Source organism: Cervus canadensis, chromosome 22 (genome assembly GCF_019320065.1).
Source record: "Cervus canadensis isolate Bull #8, Minnesota chromosome 22, ASM1932006v1, whole genome shotgun sequence".
In the NCBI taxonomy this organism is placed as follows: domain Eukaryota; kingdom Metazoa; phylum Chordata; class Mammalia; order Artiodactyla; family Cervidae; genus Cervus; species Cervus canadensis.
The window spans coordinates 31,166,874-31,182,081 of NC_057407.1; the positions used below are offsets into that span (position 1 = coordinate 31,166,874).

The 15,208-nt window shown below is 35.0% G+C and overlaps 1 protein-coding gene across 2 annotated transcripts in view; it reads left to right on the forward strand.

Moving 5' to 3' along the window:
• The window catches only part of PPP4R2 (protein phosphatase 4 regulatory subunit 2), a 50,765-nt gene that overhangs the window by 29,944 nt on the left and 5,613 nt on the right, over window positions 1-15,208 (forward strand). For both annotated transcript variants that reach the window (XM_043442558.1, XM_043442560.1), the window contains exons 3-4: window positions 4,786-4,956; window positions 14,893-14,986. In XM_043442558.1, coding sequence (XP_043298493.1) covers window positions 4,786-4,956; window positions 14,893-14,986 — 265 coding nt within the window. The remainder of the gene's footprint in view (window positions 1-4,785; window positions 4,957-14,892; window positions 14,987-15,208) is intronic.

Here is a 15,208-nt window from a genome sequence, read left to right on the forward strand (position 1 = left end):
CAAATGTGTACATGGAAATTCTAATTCATGAAACAGGTTATGACTTAGGGAATGATTATTAAAACTATGAAAAAGATTCTTAAGAAATGAAAAGTGTACAACTCTTAAGTTTTAGTTAAATGACTATAGGGAGTCTAGTGAAATTTAAAGATAAATTTTAGTAACCAATGACAATTGGATAGTACTCAGAACTTAATATTAGGCATGTCAGAAATTAAAATGTGCTGCATCTGCCTATTAAACCTCAAATTCCCCTTCCCCAAAAAATTCTGGGGAAAGGAGGGAAAACTTAATCGTGCATGTAGCTTTAAATAATCACCCTGATCAAATTTTAAAAATGCTTAGTTCAGTTCAATTCGGTCGCTCAGTCGTGTCCAACTCTTTCTGACCCCATGGACTGCAGCACGCCGGGCCTCCCTGTCCATCACCAACTCCCGGAGTTTACCCAAAGTAATGTCCATTGAGTCAGTGATGCCATCAAACCATCTCACCCTCTGTTGTCCCCTTCTCCTCCCACCTTCAGTCTTTCCCAGCATCAGGGTCATTTCTAGTGAGTCAGTTCTTTACATCAGGTGGCCAAAGTATTGGAGTTTCAGCTTCAGCATCAGTCGTTCCAATGAATATTCAGGACTGATTTCCTTTGGGATGGACTGGTTGGATCTCCTTGCTGTCCAAGAGACTCTGAAGAGTCTTCTCCAACACCACAGTTCAAAAGCATCAATTCTTCATCGTTGAGCTTTCTTCATAGTCCAACTCTCACATCCATACATGACTACTGGGAAAACCATAGCTTTGACTAGACAGACCTTTGTTATCAAAGTAATGTCTCGGCTTTTTAATATGCTGTCTAGGTTGGTCATAGCTTTCCTGCCAAGGAGTAAGTGTCTTAATTTCACGGCTTCAGTCACCACATGCAGTGATTTTGGAGGCCAAAAAAAAACAAAGCCTGCCACTGTTTCCCAATCTGTTTGCCATGAAGTGATGGGACCAGATGCCATGATCTTAATTTTTTGAATGTTGAGCTTTAAGCCAACTTTTTCACTTTCTTTCACTTTCATCAAGAGGCTCTTTAGTTCTTCTTCACTTTCTGCTGTAAGGGTGGTGTCATCTGCATATCTGAGGTTATTGATATTTCTCCTGGCAATCTTGATTCCAGCTTGTGCTTCCTCCAGCCCAGCATTTCTCATGATGTACTCTGCATATAAGTTAAATAAGCAAAGTGACAATATACAGCCTTGATGTAATCCTTTTCCTATTTGGAACCAGTCTATTGTTCCATGTCCAGTTCTAACTGTTGCTTCTTGACCTGCATACAGATTTCTCAGGAGGCAGGTCAGGTGGTGTGGTATTCCCATCTCTTCCAGAATTTCCCAGTTTATTGTGATCCACACAAAGGCTTTGGCATAGTCAATAAAGCAGAGATAGATGTTTTTCTGGAACTTCCTTGCTTTTTCGATGATCCAGTGGATGTTGGCAGTTTGATATCTGGTTCCTCTGCCTTTTCTGAAACCAGCTTGAATATCGAATTTCACGGTTCACGTATTGCTGAAGCCTGGCTTCAAGAATTTTGAGCATTACTTTGCTAGCGTGTGAGATGAGTGCAGTTGTGCAGTAGTTTGAGCATTCTTTGGCATTGCCTAGTAAAAACGCTAGTAGTGAGTAAAATTTACATACCAAATAATCCAATCCAGCCATTTAACAGGAAGTTGTGAGGTCACACATCAACACTCTAACTTTTTGAGTAACTGAACTGCCAAGTCAAGCTCTTTTCCAGAATGGCTGCACACCATTTTGCATTCCCATCAGCAGTATGTAGGTGTCCACTTGTCCTCCATCCTCCCCAACACTTGTTATTGAATACATCCTTTTTAATGTAACAGTTTCAGTGGGTATGGAATGGCATCTTCTGGTTTTGATGTGCATTTCCTTAATACACATCTTTTCATGCCCTTATTGGCAGTCTGTCTCCTGAAACTGTACCCCTTAAACAATAACATGTCGACCATCCCTTCTCTAAGGCCCTGGCATATGCCTTTCTGCTGTCACTTTAACTATTCTAGATACCTCATAAAAGTGGAATCAGAATACTACTTCTTTTGTGTCTGGCTTATTTTGCTTAGTGTGATGTGTTCAAGATTAATCATTGTTTTAGTATGTCAGAATTTTTCTTCCTCTTTTGTAGCTCATTGTATGTATGTGTGTGTATATACACCACATTTTGTTTATCTCTTCATCTGTTGATAAACATTTAAGTAGTTTCTACCATTGTGTGTGTTTCATCTGACTTTCTGTTTTTATATCTTTTGCATCTTTTTATATCTTTTGAAAATGGATTTGCTGGATCATATAGTAACTGTTTGATTCTTTTAAAGCATCTTTTCCACAGTGACTCCACTGTTCTACATTCCCACAGGCAGTACCACATAGGTTTCAGTTTCTTTACATACTTGCCAGGCAGTAGTTATCTTTATTATGTGTGTGGTGTGTGGGGGTGGGGTGCCGGTTGGATTTGTTGTGGTTTTTGTTGGATAGGATCTAATGGATGTGGAGTTCTGTTTTATTGTTATGCCCTGGATATTAACACCTTATCAGAAAGATGATTTGCATATAGTTTCTCCCATTCTGTGGGTTGACTCTTCACTCTTTGCCTCTTTGCTGATAGTGTCCTTTGCTACACAAGTTTTTTATTTTAATATAGTTCAGATTATTTCTTTTGTTGCCTGTAGTTTTGTGGGAGGGTGTCACAGTATCTTTCATATTGACAGTGGTAGGTTTTGAAATGTCTTGGGAATGTATCAGGAACCTTTCAAGTCCACAGTGAAGCTCACATTTTCTAGACTTCAAATTTTTTATTTTGAAGTTGAAATTTTATCAATGGTCACGAATATTTCAGTTGACTTTTCTTGATTTTTTTTGAGGATATGTCTGCTGGTTTCTTTTGGTTTTTAATAAGCATTATTTATTTGACATTCCTTTCAAGTAAAAAAGGCTTTCTATGTAGAATAGCTCACTCAGCTGGCACCAGTATTTAACTTTCTGCTACTTGAGCTGTCTGCAGTGTTTCGCTGGGCAGCAGGAGTCCTTTATGTATGTTTTTCATGTTGTTGTCTGTGCTGGGCTAAGTCGCTCAGTCGTGTCCAACTCTTGCAGCCCTGTGGACGGTAGCCCACCAGGCTCCTCTGTCCATGGGATTCTGCAGGCAAGAATACAGCAGTGGGTTGCCACGCCCTCCAGGGAAACTTCCCAACCCAGGGATCAAAGCTGCATCTCTGTGTCTATTGCGCTGCCAGGCTGGTTCTAGTGCCACTGGGATGTTAAGAAGACGTATGTGTACTCAAAAGACTGAGATTTAATTAAGTTAGTCAATTTGCTTTGTTGACCTGTCCAGTCAAATAGTTTTTTACTTTTTTTAGTTGTGACTGTGTGTTGATGAAGAAGGTAACAGCTACGGCCAGTGTGGTTTGGTAGCTGCCGCCTTGATTTGTGCTGAAGTGTAGGCCGTTTTACCCCCTGCTGCTTCTGCACCTACTGTCATTGCAAATGTCAGCTCCGTGAAAAAGTCAACTCTACTCTTAACGAAAATAGCTTTGGCCTCTTGGGGCCACACTTTGAGAGCTGCTGGCTTAGTTTGTAGGGTTGCTGAACCGGGTGGAAGAGTGATCGCAGACTAGCAGTCTTAGCTTGCTTAGGTAGTCTCCTATGGATGAGATCTATCTGCTGCCACTAATGGTTACAGTGTTTGGAGGAATGGTTGGCGTTCCTGACCCTTGTATCTCTTAGAATTTAGGTTATTCAGACAGATTTTGTCACAAAATTTCCTTACATTAGTGGTAAAATGTGAGGGGACAGGAATAAAAAGATGTTTATGTTTTCATGAACAGATGTGACAGTTACATACAGATATTAATGAACTTTTTACTTTGACAGATATGTCTTGTATAGAACATGTGTTATATGCCTTTTAAATGATAAGATAAAAAAATTTTAGTTGAAAGCAAAAGAACTTGGAGAAACTGAAGTTTATTTTACTATTTAGCAGATAACAAGACAAGAAAATTTACTAGTCTATATAAGCATTATAGGGGGCTTTCAAGGTAACTCAGTGGTAAAGAATCCACCTGCTGGTGCAGGAAATGTGGGTTCAATCCCTGAGTTGGAAAGATCCCTTGGAGGAAGAAATGGCAACCCACACCAGTATTCTTGTCTGGATAATCCCATGGACAGAAGATACTGATAGTCTACAGTCCATGGGGTCACAGAGTTGGACACAGCTGAGCGACTGAGCACACACACATAAGCGTTATTTATACCCTGGATGTTAAGAGCTTAGGGTTTGGGAGTCATTCTGATTTGTCCACTTACAATTGTAAATTTAAGGTTGGGACAGTTTCTAATAACTTATTTTAAGTGGGGACAGTAACACCTACCTGGTTTGTTGTAAGAGATGGAGTCAAAGTAATGTTTTTAAAATGTGGAAAGTGGGACTTAAACAATAAGCTTTCAATTACTAGAAATACCAGTAATTAATTTTGAAGATTTTAATCTGATTTAGGTTTTGTTTGGATACGAAGTTTGGGAGAATTGGATGGAACCAAGGAGGAGCTTCTGAATTAGATTGATCAGGCATGGTGCAGGCTGCTGAACAGAGTCATTCTCGCAACTACTTTTCCTGATCTTAATTTCGTTAGTATTAGTGTTGTGATGTATTCTGTATATGTGCTTTTTGTCCAAGACTTGTGACTCTACATGGTGTTATATATATATTTTTTAATTTTTTACTTACAGGATTCAGTGGTCACAGTTTAAAGGCTATTTTATTTTCAAACTGGAGAAGGTGATGGATGATTTCAGAACTTCAGCTCCTGAACCAAGAGGTCCTCCCAACCCTAATGTTGAATATATTCCCTTTGATGAAATGAAGGAAAGAATACTGAAAATTGTCACTGGATTTAATGGGTATGCATTTAATTCTACTTTAAAGGTTTAATTTTTAGCAGATCATTAAACATTTTTTCCTGTAAGTTTTGAAGTGTCTAGTTGTTTGATAACTGGTTATTCATTTGAATGATCTCTATGTCTCATGATATATAGATAGATAGATAGATGTTATTGAGTTCCATTTTACAAGTGTTTAAAATTTTGACAGCTTTTTTTTTAACTTGAACCACCTTTATATGGTTCAGTGGCATTTAGACTTCAAATATGTGTGACAGTGGAAACATCAGGTATTTAAAATTTTTTCTATTCATTTTATATTTGATATTATAAATCTTTATACTTTGGAACCTGTCTGTCATTGAGGTAAGTAACATTTCTTTTAAAATTAAAAGTAGTTTATGAAAGGATTCTACTTAGATTCTACTTTTTAATTAAAAATATTTTTGTAAGAGTTCCTCTTTTCCCTCTAGTAAGGAACCATTTTAGCCTCTTATAAAACATTGCACTGAAAAGTTACTCTCCACTAAAAATGAAGCTGACTTTTAAATTGTGTGTCATAGTCTGTTATTTTAAATGCTTCCTTTTCAGGACTTTGTATTTTTAGGGCTCCCTTTAGTGAAGGCAAGAAATATTTTTGACGTTGAATTGTTCCGTGTTTAAATTGGCATAATTTGGAGTGTGGAATGACAATACCTAATTTAGTGAATTGTGGGTATGGTAGCCATGAATTTATATTTAGGGACAGTTTTGACGGGATTTCATTTGTATTTTTAGGTAGCATGAATGGCCTCCATTTTTTCTTCAGATATTTAATCACGTGGGATTTGCGACAAGATAGTATAATTCACTTAAACCTTTATTTTATATCTTGTTTCACTGCTTAGCAGTTTGACTTCAGTTATCAAATTCTTAAACTTTGGTTTTGGGTATGTTGCTGAAATACTTTTGGGAGAAATTAAAGCTGCTCTTAGGGGTTTGGGATTGGAGGGAGACTTGTTTTCACTGTGTACCTTGTTAGTGAAAATTATTTAACTGTATGCATATATTTACTTACTAATTTTTTAAAGCATATACAAGATGAAGCCACATGCTATGTACTGGAAGTATGTTACATAAGGCTTACTATTGAATGTGGTTAAGAATACATCTTGGGGATGTTTATAAATAGTGCAGAGGTTGATAGTACTTAGACATTATGGGAACTCATCTTTTATTTCAGTAAGTTATGGCTTATTTAAAATTAAGAGTTATGGTCAAACAGGTCAAATTATACCGCTGCTTTGTGAATGTGAAGCTACTTGTGATTCTAAATTAGTAATACCATTTTCAATTCTTACACATGAAATTGGATGAAACACAGCTATGTAGGTATTAAATATTTCTCATTTCTTAATTTGTTAAGTAGGTGCTGGAGTGGGTACCCATTTCCTTCTCCAAGGTATTTTATACACACACACACCATAATTTGTTGAATAGGTAATTGATCTACCTCTGAAAATGACTTGAACAGTCATTAAATGCCTAAGCATACGTAAATATAATTTTTACTTTGATATTTCAAAATGGCAGTTTACAAATTATTTTTCTTAAGCAGAATCCAAGTCTTAATCAGTGATCCATTAGTATTTTTCATTTTTAATACCCATTTTTATCTATATCATAATAAATTGATATGTGGTGCATTGAGACATCTTTGTAATATTTTTCAGTTTTACTTTTGTGTTTGAATATACACTGATTAGTTGTTGCTCTAAAAATTGTTTTCCTCAGTGGTGAGTAAAACCAGCATCTTTTTCACCTAGTCGGACGGTTTGTCTTTGCCAGTATACTTCTGCTCTATGTAATAGATCATCTTTTAAATTAAAAAAGTTACAATAGTGTGTTCATAATTTTAAAAATATCCTCAGTTGTCCTAGGAGTATGTGAAGAAAAGACAGTAGGATCATACTGTATGCTAGTTGTGTTTTACTTCTAGAAGAGCTTTGAAACTTTTATGTCAGTACAGTTAGATCTGTGTGTTCTGTTTGTCTTTATTTGAAATGGCTGCATTATTTTCTGTTATTAACAGATTATGTAGTTCATTTTTTCTGTTCCCTTGGTGGGCATTTATTTTTTGGCTGTTAAAAGTGCTTGTAGTGGCCTCCTTGTACATACATTTTTGTGTATGATGAATGGTGTATGTTGAATTTATATATAAATTTATTGTTTCTTTTTTTATTTTGTAGAAAAAATTACTAGGTTATCATGTATGCACACTTAAAATTTTTGTTAATATTGCCAGATTGACCTCACAAAATACTTTTCATTTATGCTTCTGTGTTATTTGTAAATGCTGTTTATTTTTTCAGTATTTTTGTGGGTATGTCCGTGAATTTGTGCCTCTTTGATTGCAAGTGAAATGGAGCATGCATGTCTTTAATGACTCTTTTATGAATTGGTTTCTTTCATATCTTTTTTGTTTTTTCTTATCTTTCAGTGGTTTTCTTTTTTTTTTTTTCAGTGGTTTTCTTATTGGTAAGTTCGTTTTGCTGTTTTTGTTTTTAATTAGTGAAAGCTCTATAGTAAATGCTTCAAATTATTTTGACATGAAAAGATTATTTTCTAAAACTAGTATTGTCAGTATATAAATTTTTCCTCTTTTAAGCGGAAATTACCCATTTACTTGTTGGCCGGATTTTCTGAACTGTAAGAACGCCAAGGGTGGCTATCTTTTCCATCCAAGGCCTAGAAGAGTGAGTGCCTGAATATAATAGGTTATCAGACAAACAGATACTGATTGAATGAGTGAAGGGAATAAAAAAAGCATGTTTCTGTATCTATACTTTGTTTAATGGGCGTGGTAGAATTTACATGGTTGAATGCTCAAGGTTACTTTTAAAAAATTTTTAGTCATATTTTCTTGTCCTTTTAAAATTACTTTTGAACTTTTAACATTTTATAGAAGATGGACTATAGCCATTCTACAGAACTGAAGTTAAAGTTTCTTAGGTGAGAAACACCGAAAATTAAAAATTACTGAAATTGGAGACATCAATGAATGGTCAATTAAAAGACATTTTATGCCTTAAGTGTGGGATTATAATGAACAAGAGTATCTGGGATTACTCAAAGCAGGCCGTTTATGAAAATCTGCTTCCTACCATAGATAACTGTGAATATAATTTAGAAACAGTTTGTAGCCAGTAGTTCTTTTCCTATAATGAATGGTACACAAGAGAGATTTTGAGAGGGCGAGAGAATATAACTTATATTTCTTGTAGTTTATAAAAGATCATTTTATATCCTTCTAATTACTAAAGTGGAAGAGTAATGAATGTAAATTAATTACTTAAGTCTTCCTCTGCTTTTGACAATCTGTTAAGACCTAAGACCTCTCTTAAATTAGCAGTAAGCTCTCTTGCTGTGGGTAGTTGACTGAAAGGGCATGGCTGTGTATTTATGAGGGCATCTAGGCAAAGTGCACAACCATTTGATACCTAGAAATCTTTGTTATATCACTGCTAAGGTGTCAGTTGTAACTGAGGAGTGCTTATCTTTTGGCATGATGGCCTGACTATAAAATTTCTTCTGTGAAGTTATTTTTTTAAAATTATTTTAATGTACATAATTAGAGTTCACTTAGTCCTGAAAACTTTGAAATGATTGTTTTTTTTCTTTTTTAAAATTTATTTTTTTAATTGGAGGATGATTACTTTACCATGATTTGCTGGTTTCTGCTGTCCATCAGTATGAATCAGCCATGGGTACACATGTGTCCCCTCCCTCTTGCACCGAATGACTTGTTTGTATGCTTGTCTGCACCAGTGCAGGTACCCTGTGAGTTTCTGCACCTGAGGGTTTGCCTCTTCGTATTTTTTTAAAGGTCTATATACAAGATTTTCAGTACTTTAAAATCTGGATTGTAGATGTAAAACATTTACTCCTTTTCTGATTTTATATTGTTTGCTTTATAGTTAGCTTAAGGTTATTCAAGGATGAGAGAATGGATTCTAGCCTTTCGTTACTTGATTCTTTTACTCCTTTTACCTATTACTGCTTGCTGGTGTACCTGTTCCTCTTGGGGAAAATAGAGTTATTGCATTTTATGTTCATTATTTGTGTCAGTATTTGTTGAGCATATTGAATCTATTGGAAGAAATTTATTTAGTTTTTCTGTATTACCTTTTTTAGCATAACTTGTTGAGACTCAGGATTGCTTAGTAGCCTTCCCTCCTTACTCCTCTGACTGCCTTCCCTTGCTTGTGTGGTGGTAATAGGGTTTGATGTCATGCTGTCTTTAATAAAATCTTATAAATGAAAGAGAGGAAATAACAGAAACCTAATGAATTTTTCGTAACATTTTTATTTGAAGCAAGTAAAGTAATTCAGGCACTGTAGAAAGTGATTAACTGGTTAAAAGTGTTGTCAGTTGCTGCCAATTTCTTTTAGGGTGGGGAATGACGTAGATACTAGTTTATGGTTATTTATCATTATTGAAAGGGCCAAATTCTTCTTTTTCTTAACTTATAATGCTGTTTTCAATAAATCCCAATTTCTAACATTTGAGGTATAAAATATATGCACATGAATATTTATGACATGTATATGTTTATACAGATGTTAAAGCCTGATCCAGAAAGAACATATTGCTTTAAGTAAGATTGTATCACAAGATTCCACTGGTGATTTTGTGTGTTTTTTTTTTTAATTTATTTATTTTAGTTGGAGGCTAATTACTTTACAATATTGTAGTGGTTTTTGCCATACATTGACATGAATCAGCCGTGGGTGTACATGTGTTCCCCATCCTGAGCCCCCCTCCCAGCTCCCTTTCCATCCCATCCCTCAGGGTCATCCCAGTGCACCAGCCCCGAGCACTTGTCTCATGCATCCAACCTGGACTGGCGATCTGTTTCATATATGGTAATATACATGTTCCAATGCTATTCTCTCAGATCATCCCACCCTTGCCTTCTCCCACAGAATCCAGAAGACTGTTCTATGTATCTGTGTCTCCTTTGCTGTCTCGCATATATGGTTATCGTTACCATCTTCTAAATTCCACATAACATGTGTTAGTATACTATATTGGTGTTTTTCTTTCTGGCTTAATTCACTCTGTATAATAGGCTCCAGTTTCATCCACCTCATTAGAACTGATTTAAATGTATTAAAAAATGGCGGAGTAATATTCCATTGTGTATATGTACCACAGCTTTCTTATCCATTTGTCTGCCGATGGACATCTAGGTTGCTTCCATGTCCTGGCTATTATAAACAGTGCTGCGATGAACTTTGGGGTACGCGTGTCTCTTTCAGTTCTGGTTTCCTCGGTGTGTATGCCCAGCAGTGGGATTGTTGGGTCATATGGCAGTTCTATTTCCAGTTTTGTAAGGAATCTCCACACTGTTGTCCATAGTGGCTGTACTAGTTTGCATTCCACCAAAATCCACTGGTGATTTCTAACTTCGGTAGGACTTTAGAGTAAACAAAACTCAGTACATTTAATCTTTGATATCTAAGAGATACTTGTTAATTTCCACTTAGATAGTAATTCTGTTAACTAAGACAGTATAAATACGGTCATTAATAGAAAATAAAGATGTAGTAAAAACTGTACCTTTATGCATAAAAGTTATTGGGTGTTTTAGCATTTTTTAAATCAGACGTCTGATTTTATGGTTAGCTCTTTAGCCTTTTGCTTTAATGGTCTCTGTGTTTTAATTTCCTTTATCTTTTTTTTTATGAGGAACATTGCTTATCTAACATGTGAAAGTCGCTCAGTTGTGTCTGACTCTTTGTGACCCCACAGACCATACAGTCCATGAAATTCTCCAGGCCAGAATACTGGAGTGGGTAGCCTTTCCCTTCTCCAGGGGATCTCCGAATCCAGGGATCGAACCCAGGTCTCCCACATTGCAGGCGGATTCTTGACCAGCTGAGCCACCAGGGAAGCCCAGTATATAACTATATAACATACATATAATTATATTATGTAGAAGTAAGAAAGATTTTTTTTTTTTTTTGATGGGTGCTTTCTTTCCAGCTGAATATCTTGGTGTATGTCCAGAGTATTGGCACATCTTGATGATCAAACATTTAAACAGATAAATTTAAAAATATTAATTTTAGTCACTTAGAATCTTTCTCAGGTTAAAATACAAGACAGGAAATTCTAACTTTAGAGCCTGGTGTTTACAGTTTCTAATTTATGCTTAGATGTCTTTCTCTGTTCAACAGCATTCATTTTCATTTATTTTTATTAGTTGGAGGCTAATTACTTTACAATATTGTAGTGGTTTTTGCCATACATTGACATGAATCAGCCATGGATTTACATGTGTTCCCCATCCCAACAGCATTCTTGATATTTGAATTCCCATAGCTTTTAGGTACATAAGATTTGATTTTTTTTTTTAAGTCAGTAGATGGAGACAGATTGCAGGCAAATTAAGGTGTATACGTAATGTAAAACGTGTGATCCTGTTTCATCAGATTTAGTTACTTTTTGGAATTAAAAGGAATATTTTTAAAAACATTTTTTGTTTTGTTTCACCATAGTTGGTCTCTGGAGAGTTTGTGCCTTCTCAAAATCTACAGTAAATATCAGATGAAATTGGGATAATGATAGGAACTAAGATTTATTGAACACTTCATTAAGTATTTCAGGCCCTGAGTGATTTATGGGCTTCTCTCATAGCTCAGCTGGTAAAGACTGCCTGCAATGCAGGATGCCCCAGTTTGATTCCTGGGTCAGAAAGATCCCCTGGAGAAGGGATAGGCTACCCACTCCCATATGCTTGGGCTTCCCTTGTGGCTCAGCTGGTAAAGAATCATCCTGCAGTGGGGGAGGCCTGGGTTCGATCCCTGGCTTGGGAAGATCCCTTGGAGAAGGGACTGGCTACCATTCCAGTATTCTGGCCTGGAGAATTCCGTGTACTGTATATAGTCCATGGTTCGCAAAGAGTTTGACACGACTGAGTGACTTTCACTTTCAAGTGGTTTATATGCATTATGTATCAGCGCTAATGATAGTTACTTAAGAAGTGTGTTTTCAGAATCCCTGTTTGCCAGAAGAGGCGGTGAAGACTTTAAAGAGGTAAATTCAACCTGGGCACAGTGTCCCAGAGGGTTAGCCAGTATTGGGTTTTTTTAAAGCCATACTACCTTATATGTAACTAGTGTTTTATTAGATACTTTAGACATAGTTTTTGGGGGGTTTGCTTAACAAAATGCACACTAATCATATCCTTAATAAGTTTTTTTCTTCCAGTTCCTTATGTAATCTTAGTTTTCATCTTATGATGTAGACAAGTAACATATAGGTAATGCAGAATAAACTGAATGCATTTTAAGTAACCCAAAATATTTTTCTACTTAATTGTTTTACAGTGCACCTTTACTAATAAATAAATACCTTTCCCCATTCTCCCAATTTCGGGATTCTGGTTCATATTTTTCATTGAGAGTTAGTAGTGTTCATTTTTGCTCTTTTTTTGTTCTTAGTACATGTCTTAATTTAGCTAGTGATAATTTTTTATTAGAAAAATTGTTAATGTTTTCAGGAGTTAGAATAAACTGTCTTGTGTGCTTACGTGTAGTGGAAGAATAACAGAAAGCAGACCTTTCATAGAGTCGTACGGAGCATTCATTTTGGATTTACCTGGTTCATTTTTATACCTTCTTTTAAAGACCCACCTCAAATTACGTGTTCGCATGTTTATGCTCGATTCCCTGGCATACAATTTATTATTTTCTCTGTAGCACTGTGTACACAGTTTTATTAGCATTTGCTGTCATCATTGTTTACCTTAAGTGTCTTTCAATTCTGCTGTTGAGTAAACTAGCTTTATAGTCTCACATTTACGTAAAAGATTGAAAAGTACAAACTTTATGAAGAGATCTTCAATGCAGTTGTCAAAATTATGATAATTGTTTCCAGTGGGTACTTTGATTTACAGGAAGTGTTTGTATTTTAAAACTGTTCACTTGAGCGAGAGTTGTATAACATCTTAGTGCCATCTATTGGACACTTGGTAAAATGACTTTAAAAGCTTCTGAAAATGTCTTAATTGTAAACTTATTTTGTTTATGCAAACATAATACATTTTTCTTTCTAAAGCAGTATTAACATTTACCCACAAATACAGTGTTAATAATTGACTACCCATTTTAACTACTTTTCTAGGGAAAATTAGCCAAAACATTTTTGTCTACAACCACGATTAAGCAGGAAGTTGGAAGATTCTCATGTTTTATGGTTAATTTTAATTTGAGAGAAAACACTGCTGTCTATGTGAAGGAAATTTAGCTGAAGGAATAGACATAACTAGTATTAAAATAGTTTATTACTGTTTAAGTATTTGGTCAATAGTATTTGAGTGTCCTTAATACTGGATCCTACTTTGCTTATTTTTTAAAATGTGTAAAAACTTTTAATTACAGTATCACTCTGAGATTGTCAGTGAGGGAATAGGGTTGAGGGGGAGTATGTGGGTGTTTGGGATTTGGAAAGCAATGAGCTCAACAAGGGGCAGTGTACTAGTATGCCACTAATATTCTGAAGTCCATGATGGTTTTATATATATATACACACATATATGTATATGTATATATAAATTATATATATACACACATATATGTATATGTATATATAAATTATATATATACACACATATATGTATATGTATATATAAATTATATATTGAATGTCATGTATGTGAAGAGATCCTGCCGTTAAGAAGCTTTCAGTCAAATATGAAAAAAAGACACATTTTGGAAAAACAAGATGCTTTATTTTGACAGTGTATTTTACTCTGATTTTGAAATGTAAAAAGAAAATATTACTCTTTCTCAGAAACTCAAAGAACTTTGCTAAAAGAATAGTACTGATGCTAAGAATATAAGAACTAAACTTTGTTGGTCCAGCTAGCTAGAAAATGTTCATTTATTATTTTGTGTGTGTGTGATACAGTGGAAGAGAGAACATGGAATTTGAAGTTCGAGAACCTGAGTTTGAGTTTCGCACTATTAATCACTAAATTGCCTTCCATTGTGGGAGAGGAAGAATTTTGTGTTGAACTGCCTGTAAACAGGAAACAACTTTGTAAATAATAACTATTAATTTGAGGCTTTGTAATTATCTTTATAAGGAGAATAAGTAGATTTTATATGGCAGATACTGAAGCCTGAAGTTTACATACACACGTTTTAGCTGCATTTATCATTATCTCTGGTGAGATTTTGCTATTCATATTGTAATTCTGAGGAATGCTAATAGTGTGTGAGATAAAAACTCACTCATTTATAAAATCAGTTTAGGTCCAATTTATGTCTCAGATTTGTATTTTCTATGATCAGGTGAAAATTTGATTGTGGTTGTAAGTATTTGGTAAAGCTCTTAGTAATGTACTTAGCAGATCTATAGAGTGTGTGTGTTTGTATGTATTTTAAGTTTGATGAAACATATAGGTTGTATATAAAATTGTATTATGGAGCAGAACTGTATAATACTTTTTCATTGGAATTACTTCATATTCTGTCTGATAACAAAACATTTGTAGTTTATTTGAACACTGTAAAAAAAAATTGGTGTGCAAAAGAATGCTTGAGAAAGTTTATGTATTAAATAAACTCTCACTTGTTTATTTGTGTTGCCTCTCTTATAAACTTAAAATTGAATTATCAAAAATAAGAGTGTTAAAATTTTTTCTCAGTTTTGAAGCTTTCTGTTCATTTTGGATGTTCTTTTTTATTGCTTTTTAAGGGAAGGGAGGGGGAAATTGTTTTATTTTTTAAAGAGAACAGGTGTGCTTATTGTCTTGCCTAATTCTAGGTGATTCATCCATTCATTTGTAGCATTTTCTTTTGTAGCTTAACATGGGTGACTAGATAAAGCTTGAAATAGCGAGAGTAATGTTTCTAATTTTCTTGAAAATTAATAATCTTAAACTATAAAATTATATTCTATTGCAGTATACCTTTTACTATTCAGCGACTATGTGAATTACTAACAGATCCAAGGAGAAACTATACGGGAACAGACAAATTTCTCAGAGGAGTGGAAAAGGTATGTATTGTATAATGGAATTATTTTAAACTGTAGCATAATAGATTTTCTTTGAGTAGGCTCTACTTCAGGCATCTTGTCTTGAAATAGGTTTCTCAGCTTACCTGAAGTTTTTCCCAAATTATGTTCTAGGTTTCAGAGAAAGATTTAATAGGAGGAAGGCAGAAGAATGCTTGGGAAAAGCAGTTTATTATTGTCTCTTGGAAATTCTTAATAAATCTT